This window comes from Zingiber officinale, chromosome 1B, assembly GCF_018446385.1.
Source record: "Zingiber officinale cultivar Zhangliang chromosome 1B, Zo_v1.1, whole genome shotgun sequence".
NCBI lineage: Eukaryota > Viridiplantae > Streptophyta > Magnoliopsida > Zingiberales > Zingiberaceae > Zingiber > Zingiber officinale.
Genome location: NC_055986.1, coordinates 84,195,698 through 84,205,230, shown reverse-complemented (window position 1 = coordinate 84,205,230; position 9,533 = coordinate 84,195,698). Strand labels below are relative to the sequence as shown.

The 9,533-nt window shown below is 39.8% G+C and overlaps 1 protein-coding gene across 1 annotated transcript; it reads left to right on the top strand.

The window, feature by feature from the left end:
• The first annotated feature begins 2,741 nt into the window (after positions 1-2,741).
• On the top strand, positions 2,742-7,321 carry LOC121968884 (receptor-like serine/threonine-protein kinase SD1-7). Its single transcript, XM_042518984.1, has 10 exons — positions 2,742-2,858; positions 2,959-4,149; positions 4,250-4,360; positions 4,574-4,651; positions 5,305-5,439; positions 5,559-5,677; positions 5,783-5,993; positions 6,186-6,426; positions 6,503-6,653; positions 6,745-7,321. Exons 1-10 carry the CDS (start codon positions 2,789-2,791, stop codon positions 7,021-7,023), a joined length of 2,586 nt encoding a protein of 861 aa, XP_042374918.1. The 5' UTR covers positions 2,742-2,788; the 3' UTR covers positions 7,024-7,321.
• Positions 7,322-9,533: the final 2,212 nt, after the last annotated feature.

Below are 9,533 nucleotides of genomic sequence, written 5' to 3'. Positions count from 1 at the left end.
AACATGCTTTCTAAGGCACCGAAACTTCATCCACAAGCTGATGTGGAGCATGTCGATTGGCCGAGTCACGTGGTCCAGGTGCCCAGAATGGACCTACTTAAAGGCCTTCGACCCGGAGCTTCAGAACAACAACTACTACAAGTTTTCTTCTTGATCATGGTCCAGATAAGGATGAAATTTTCCTCAAAATGAGTCTATGCCTCTATTGTATTGATGAACTAGATATCAATAGCATCTTCAGCATGCTTGAAAAGTTCCTCAAACAAGAACTGAGCAAGATTTAGAGTGGTCAAGTATAATAACATCTTTTACTGTCACCTTTTAAAGTTCAGCCTAGTGAACTTCTCTAACCTTCTCTCATGATTGATTAGAACATTTTCTATCGAGGCAGAGGGGGCCTTCATATGATGAGTATGTTGCACCTCAACACTTTCTATGACTATCTCAATAGAAACGATTCTATTTTAAGACTATTGGCCAATCTTCCACAATGAAGATTGCTTGCCAGAGATTACAAGGATAGTTTCTGAATTGAATTCTAATTCAAAAACAATTTCAAACTATCGAGACGACCAAGGCTGATAATCTCAGACTGCCAAGTAGGAAGGAAGAGCAATATGGAAAGTAGGGCTACCTCGAAAATTTGGCTGAGATGCCTAAGGCTGAGACTGAGATGCCTTCTGAGATACCGAGACATGAGGTCGAGATGCTTGCCATGGAGGATTCTCTTTTTGCTATTGTATCCTTTGTAGGTCATGCTCACACACGAGTCAACTTGATTCAATATAAATTCGGACTCTGGAATTGCAACCTTACACACCTACCACCTAGGTGTAAGAGAAAACCTCTCCCCATGTATTTATTTACAGCTAACAATCTTGTGATATAATATAAACCAACAAATTTATGTTAATATTTTTAATATGGAACTAAAATCTTATCCAGAACCTCTTTCCTCTCTATCTCTTTTTCATTCAGTTATATCCAACATGAACAACAGTCGTACGGTTGACAGATTAAGAGAAGAGGAGATAAATAAGTGGTTAGGGAAAGAAGGGAAGAGAAGAGGATAATTTTTGTTGTTACGGTAGAAGGAAATTTGCTTAATTTTCTTTCTTTATCCTTTTCCTCAAATTTTGCCTTTAAGCTCATTCGGCAGCTGCTGACCGATGATTTTTTTTCTATCTTGCCTAAATTTTTTTGACGAAATAAACAGGAGTCGAAAATTTTTTCTCTAGTTTTGCTTCTCGTGCTTTCAAGTTAATGTGATGAAATAAAATCCTAAAACCATAAACCATAAAGCCATTCATGCATTTCATACTGACTTTTGATAGACAATTCAAGGGATGAAGAAATTTCTTTTTATAGAGTTTTCCAAAGTTAATCCATGCTAAGAGAATCTCCTTTAATGACAATTTAAAGGACAAGGATGGGTTGAAGAAATATTAAATTAAGTCTTCTGATTTTTTTTTATTTAAAAATACTTATATAATTTTACACCAATTCATTTAGACATATTTATATAATTTTCCTTCAACTTTCAGCATTTTCTTATTCATATTTATAATTTCCCGCCTTGAAGATTTCAAGATGCTCACATCTTTTGACATCACCAACACGCACATATTCTGTCATTCAAGTGAATTTATTTTAATTTCATGATGAATCCTTCCTTAACAAAAAAAAAAAAACAAAATTGAATAAACAAACAATTACAGTTGTCAAAAGATTAACCTAACATATCTTGACTTTGTATATCATCATATTTTCCTTCAATGGAAAACGAAATTCTCTAATTAAAGACTTTGATTAAATCTAAGATCATTAGACACAATCAGCATCTTCGATTAAACTGATCAAAAAGTCTAAGAGAATGAGAAATGATTAAATCTGTCACAATTACCTCAATTTTTCTTCTTCTCTATTTTATCTTTTTGTTGGATCGATCGAGCCGTCCACGTCGGTTAAGTTTGGTCAAGGTTCAGATTCATAAACACCCATCTTGAGTATGTTTTTATTATTATTATTATACTTAACGGAAAGTTTGGTGATTGGGTGTCGTGATAGAACTGTAGTTGTGGGAAATCAAGGATTACGTCCTGATGTACATACGGCTTTTGCTTTTTTCCTTTTTGGCATGGGATTCACATACTACTTTGGTGCACGTTGATAGTTCTTAAGGTGGTAAACCAGAGCCAAACTTTATCTTTTTTTCAATTTTTTTTTTATAAAGCAACTGACTTAAGAGGAATTTTAATTAAATTATTGAAATGATTATTTAAATTTAACTTGATTTCTGTTTTATAAATTTGAGTTTCGTTCATCCTATCTTGAGCATTGAGATTGAGATACTTTGATTGTTTAAAATTTTTATATTTTAAATTTATTTGATTAATTATTAAACATGATAATATAAATTTATTTAAAAATTTAATTAATTTATTTGATATGTTAATAAAAAATTTATTGATGGATATTTAACATCAAATTTATTGACGAAGGTTAATTTAGAGACCTAATCTTCTAAATTCCGTTAAAGATTTTCTCTCCATTTGAACGAGTCGAGTTGGTTTGCTGAAATTTAAACAGCTGCTGCAGACAGCGTTGACCTCCCAGCTTGATGGTTCAGTTCGTGCCCACCGCGTATGAAGTTTTCCCATTGGAAGAAAACGAGTTGACTTTTATACACCCATTATTTTGCTGGGAGTTAAAGGGCCACGATATTGAGCAGGTTTAGCATCATCATCATCAGCATCAGCAGCAGCATAATTTGGTTGGTTGATGCCGCATGAGGACACGGAGCCATGCAATCCTGTTGCTGCCTTTTGTTCTTCTGCAAGCGCTTGGTGTTCTCGCCGGTATGCATCTCAGACTTCACTTCAAAATTGGATTTTTTTTTTCTTTGGAAATTAAGGATTCAGTGAAAATCTTAATTTCTTTTCATGTCTGTCAATGAAGGAGATACGATGTCGCCGGGCACGTCGATCTCGCGTGGGGAGAATTTAACCTCCGCCAGGAACGTATTCGTGCTTGGATTCTTCAGCCGCGGCGCGTCGACCGCCTACTACCTCGGCATCTGGTACGCAGTTGATCCACGAGCAGTCGTTTGGGTCGCCAACAGAAACGCCTCCCTGACATCCTCCGCCGGAGGGGAACTGACCCTCACTGACTCCGGCGAGCTTTTCCTCAGCAACAACGCCACCGGCAGGATCGTCTGGAACGCAAGCAGAGTTACCCCGTCCGCTGCCCAAAACCCTGTTCTTCTGAGGCTCCTCGACTCGGGGAATCTCATCCTCACCAACGTCTCCGACAACGCGACTCTGTGGCAGAGCTTCGACGAGCCATGCGACACTTCCCTCCCTGGCGTGAAGCTCGGTACGTTGAATCTTCCGTCCGGCGCCGAATCTCGGCGGCGGCTGGTGTCGTGGAGGAACGCCACCGACCCTTCTCCGGGAGACTACGTGTACGAGATGGCTGATGGCTGCGTGCCGGAGTTCTACCTCCGGCGGGGGGAGCAGGTGATCTTCCGGACCGGGCCGTGGAACGGCGACACGTTTAGCGGCTACCCAGACTTGGTACAGAACAGCCGCTTGAATTACACCTTCGTTTTGAATGGGTCCCGGGCCTATTACTACACGACCGAACCGCCCGGTTCGAGGGTTCTGAGCCGGGCCGTGGTGAACCCGGCCACCGGTCACTACGAGCGGTGGAGTCGGAATTTGGACCAGGGCGAGTGGAGCCTTAATTGGAGCGTGCCGCAGGATCAATGCGACAGCTACGCCAAGTGCGGAGCCAACGGTGTCTGCAGCGTGATCTACACCACCGTTTCCTGCGTTTGTCTGGAAGGCTTCGCGGAGGCGAATGACGGGAGCAGGTGCGAGAGGAGGAGGAATTTGAGTTGTGCGTCGGACAAGTTTTGGCCGGTGCAGCACGTGAAGCTGCCGGACACTGCAAACGCCATGGCGGTCGGAGGGGCGAGTGGGTTGTCCGAGTGCCGCGATTGGTGCTCGAGGAATTGCTCCTGCTCGGCGTACGCATGGGTTGGGCCGAGCGGGTGCGTGGCTTGGACCGGCGACTTGTGGGATCTGAGGGCGTTCCCGCAGAAAGGAAATGATGAATTGTTTGTGCGCCTTTCGGCTTCAGAGTTTGGTAAGCAATGGTTTGGCTTCATCTTGTTCCAACCTAACCTTATGCTTCGTATACAGCAAGATGATTTGACTAATTTTGTGAAATGTTTTCTCCTTTGAAGGCAGTGATAGAAAGACTGTTTTATTTATTACCATTCCTTTGGTGGTGGGTTTTCTTCTAATGCTCTGCCTAGGCCTACTTATATGGAGAAGAAGATATAGAAGAAAGCAAGGTATTGTAGTCTGCTGTTTATGAATTCTTCTTACATACAGCGCACACACATAGAGGGAGAAACAGAATAGAATAGTTTGATTATATATTTTCTTGTGAAGTATTGTAATGTCTTTTAAGCATGAAGGGCATTAGTTTCAGTTTAAGAAAATCTAACAATCTTTTTAGCCTATCATCATATGTTTTCTGAATGAGTCATTATGGTGATTCCCAGGTTCTTTACGAAATGGCACCGCGGCATCTGCTAAGATTGCTTGCTCAGAATTGGACTTGTCAAAGACGACGGAACCCGGTACTTGTATTTTACCATGATTTATTCAAATTGAGCTATTTTTAATCAGCTCGTGAATTAAATAATAGTTGCACTATTAGTGATGATATTTTGTAGTTTTTTCTTATCAATTTTCGGACATTTTTTCACCAAGGATCATTATGATCAACTTATGGAACTGTTGAAGTAACTCATTGTTATAAACTTAACAAGTCGTACAGTCCGCATGTAGTGCAATTGCATACAAAATAGAATATTACCTTGCTCTCCCTCTATACCCTGAACCTGATCCCAGATAGCTGTGACTCACAACTTGTTTAAAATCTCGTGAAAATTTTGTCTACCTGAGTACCTGATGATTCTCAAAAGAAATTTTAGATGCTGAAATTTGATGTAAATGGATGGCTGAGCTGTAGAGGAGGAAACAAGAATTTTGATTACAGATTGAATATGATAGATATTGCTTTATCATATCAAAAAGTGTGGTAGATGGACAAACCTGTATTACATTTTTGTATTCGTTGAGAAAAAGCATGAATGTATCATCATCATGATTTTATCTTGCATACACAAGGTCTATAAGACTTTAGATGGCAATGAGGCTAGAAAATGTTTACTGCAGTTTTGACTTAGATATGATGTATTGAGGTTTATATATCATGGTGACTTTGCAGGCAAATCTCTAGGTTCAAACAACCCATCCCACTGGGAACGTGCAAGACAGGTTTCCACGAGTTATTCTGATTCATCTGATCCACAGCCGTATTCAATCATCTCTGATCGCATTGGAATAAGGGATGGGGCTGAAGGTAAGCAAGTCGAATACTTTTTGATTTAATTTCTTTAGGGAATTGTTTGAAAGTTGAGCTATAGCCTATACAATCGCCAAAGCTACCCTGATGAATCTGATCTTTGAGTTATGTGGCAGGCCAAGTAAACATAGCATCAGCATTGCCTTCCTTTGATTTGCCTACCATAATAGCTGCAACCAATGATTTCTCTGATGTTAACAAACTTGGAGAAGGTGGATTTGGTGTTGTTTACATGGTAACATATTCTAGTAGCACAGGAGTGTGATGTTTGAAACTATGCCTTTTCTCTGAAAGTTTTTTTGAAAAAAAAAAATCAAGGATTCAACAATATTATTTGCAGGGTCAATTGCAAGATGGACAAAGAATAGCTGTCAAGAAGTTGTCACGATGCTCGTCACAAGGTCCAGATGAGTTCAGAAATGAGCTTACACTAATCGCTAATTTACAGCATAGAAATCTTGTCCGGCTTCTTGGTTATTGTATTGATGGAGATGAGCGAATACTAATTTTGGAGTACATGGAGAAAAAGAGTTTAGATGGCTTCATATTTGGTTAGTCTCTACTTTATTATTAACTCCAATATGTTTGTATGCAAAATTGGTTGGACCATAAAGCATAAATATTCAATTCAAATTTCTCATAGATATAGTTCCAATTTTATCGAATTTACTTGAACACTAGTAGTAAAAAATTTCATAGAACGTCTAGTTTTGTTGTATTGACTGCTAAAATTCTTTTGCCAGACAAAAGCCAAGGTGCATCATTGAACTGGCAAAAACGTCTTGACATTATTGTTGGGATTGCTCGAGGACTTTTATACTTGCATCAAGATTCTAATTTGCGTGTGGTTCATCGTGACCTGAAGCTGAGCAACATCCTACTTGACAAGGACATGACCCCAAAAATATCAGACTTTGGGATAGCAAGAATATTTCAAGGAGATGCATTTAATGAGACTGCCACCTCAAGACCAATTGGGACATTGTACGTTCTGCAGTTGATTTTCATTTGAACTCAGTTAAATTATGAACTTACTGACATTCTTGACCATCATATGCAGTGGATACATGGCGCCTGAGTACATAACAAGTGGAATCTTTTCGTGCAAATCTGATGTTTTCAGCTTCGGTGTTCTAGTGTTGGAAATTCTAAGTGGTAAAAGGAACAGAGTTTTCAATCAAGCTGATGCACAGTTGAATCTTTTAGGCCATGTAAGAATTTCAGTAGATACCTTTACCTTCATTTGTTCAAACACACTAGGTTAGTAATCATTTTTATTTTATTTGAACATTGATTCTCCAGGCATATAAGCTATGGAAAGAAGGCCGATCCTTGGACATTCTGGACGGAACATTGGATTGCTCATATCCCCCTGCGGAAATTCTTCGTTGCATCCGAATGGCTCTTTTGTGTGTGCAAGGAAATAGGGAAGACAGGCCAACAATGGCAGAGGTGGTGATGATGTTGGCAAGTGACGACCTGTTGCTAACTCCACTCAAGCAGCCCACCCTCATAGTAATGAATAATGAAGAAGAATTTTCTTTTTCTAAGGAAATTAGCGCCACACTCACTGGACGATAAAACATATTGCTACAGAACTTCCTACGATGAGTGGCACCATTGAAACCTCAAATCCTGTAATTGTACATTGCAAGTAGGAATGACTAGTAGAATTATAGGATGTTGGCAAACTAATTGGTGTTTGCCAACGTTGGGTGATGGTGGATAGGATTGACTTTGTTTATTTATTATTTTGTTTTCTCATGATGAATTGTTGTAAATAATCACAGCAAAGTGGACTTGTTTTATACTTCTCTCTTCTTTGGGAGGTTGCCATTCCAAGTTCATGTCAAAATGTCTAATGAGAAGTGTATGATATGGTGGAATGAAATAAAAGAAAACATATTGATTTGTTGTGATTTTATGTCCTATGTGGATGGATGAAATTATGATTTTGTTTAATCTAAATATTTTGAATAAAAAAAAGTCATATTGGGAATAAGTATCGATTGAGAAGCACAACAATACACTCTTGTTTTTTTTTTTTTTTTTTTTTTTGTCTCCTGCACAAGGTCATTAATGTTGGTACAATATCCTCTTATCAAGTTGACCAGATTGATTAAATTTGAGTTGGCTTAAGTTTAAATTTTGATATTTGAATTTTAATATTTGACAATATATAGAGATTGCAGAAGCAATTATCCGATTAAATAAATTGTTGAAGCAATTCCCCTCTGGTCAAGATTTGACCAGTCTGATATGAAGAAAAGTCAAGTAGGTCAAAGGATTGACCGGATACTTGACTGGGAAAATCTTAACTGGAGGATAGGCAAGAGAAAATCCTGGTGAGTGAAGTCAGTCAGTTGGAAATCCTGGTGAGTGAAGTCAGATGAAAATCCTAGTGAGTGAAGCTAGGTGAAAGTCCTGGTGAGTGAAGCAGGCAGATGGAAAGACCTGGTAAGTGAAGTCAGGCACGTGGAAATTCAGGTGGGTCAAGGTTGACTAGACACCTGGTGTTGGGAAGTCTAAGTAGGTCAAAGGAGTGATTAGATACTTGGCACAAGGAAATCCAGATGAGCCAAGGGTGACCGAACATCTGGTGGAAGGAAGTCCAAGTGGGTCATGGAGGACCGGACACTTGGCACGAGATGGTAAGTCCAAGTAGGTTAAGGATGACCGGACACTTGGCATGAGAAGAAAAGTTCAAGTGGGTCAAAGGGTTGACCAGACACTTGGTGAAAAAGTCCCGGCAGGTCAAAGTTGACTGGATGCTAGGCATGAGCAGTTTCAACAGGTCATGGTTGACCGGATGTTGGAATTGGGGACCCTTAAGCTTGAGTTAAGCAAGTCAAGGGTGGTAATTAATCAGCCGATCGATTGAACCGAAGATCAATCGATCAGCTGATCGATTGGGAGAGTGCTATGATAAACAGCAGCCCAATCGATCGGCTGATCGATTGGGAGCTTATATCTCGCCCACAGAAGCCTTCCTAATCGATCAGTCGATCGATTCAGGCCTTCTCCAGCAGAGCATAGAGGCGCTCTAAATCGATCGACTGATCAATTCAAGCCTCTCCAATCGATTGGTCAATCGATTGGGATGTGACCGTTGCGAAGGAAGCGTCCAGTCTAAAGTTGTCTTCCTCGCAACGACTCCGACTTCTTGCGATCATTTCTCACAAGTTCACGCTAGTTCTTGAAGCTTCTTAGAGCAAAGTATTGCTGCACTTCTAATGTCAAGAGGCGTTCCACATAAGAAGAAGAAGCAAATTTAGGGTTTCATGTTGTAAATCATGCAAGAGACTATTTGTATTTTACTTTTATTTTCTTCTTGTTGTATTGAGAGGTTGTACCAGGCTTCTCTACCTTCGGTAGTTACTGAGAAGAAGTTATTTCATTATGGATGAGTGAGTGAGGGCCGGATCCTTGGATTAGTCACCTCTTCTTGAGGTGGATACCAAGTAAATCCCTTGTGTTAGTATTGTGAGAGTTGCTTGAGTGTTTTCCGCTGCAACAACATTATCCAAGCAAGCAACCAAAGTGTAATGTGCTATTCATCCCCCCACTCCTCTCTAGCATTAATTGGCCCTAACAAGTAATATCAGAGCGAGGTCGCTCTTCACCGGAATCACCACCAAAAAGGTCAACAAGCTAGAGGGAGAAGAAGTTGAAGCACCAAAAGGTCAACAAGTCAAAGATTTCATCAAGGCTCAACTTCAAATGGAATTTTGAGATGGACTCGGATTTGACACGAGGGTGCCTCCATCGTACACATCAACAAGTTTCGATCTTTGGAAATCAAGGATAAAAAATTTATTCATGGTGGACATAGAGAAATGATTTGCTATAATGGAAGGTTTTCAAGCTCTAACAAATTCAAAAGGTAAAATTCACAAGAAGAGCAAGTGGAGCCAAGAGAAAATTCAAAGAAATGAGGCCAATGACAAAGTGACCAAGGTATTAGTCAACATATTACCAAGCAACATTTTGAAGCAAATAAGAGAATTTAAAGATGTCAAGGAGCTATGGAGCAAATTGGCTAAACTCCATGAGTTCCTCCACTGTACCAAACCAAGAAGAATCCAAAAAGA

What these genes read in the sequence shown, in the direction of transcription:
- LOC121968884 (XM_042518984.1), top strand. Translation starts at nt 2,789, where the DNA reads ATGAGGACACGGAGCCATGCAATCCTGTTGCTGCCTTTTGTTCTTCTG. An exon ending in AAGATATAGAAGAAAGCAAG is followed by an intron (nt 4,361 to 4,573) that starts GTATTGTAGTCT and finishes GGTGATTCCCAG; the next exon opens with GTTCTTTACGAAATGGCACC. An exon ending in GTCAAAGACGACGGAACCCG is followed by an intron (nt 4,652 to 5,304) that starts GTACTTGTATTT and finishes GTGACTTTGCAG; the next exon opens with GCAAATCTCTAGGTTCAAAC.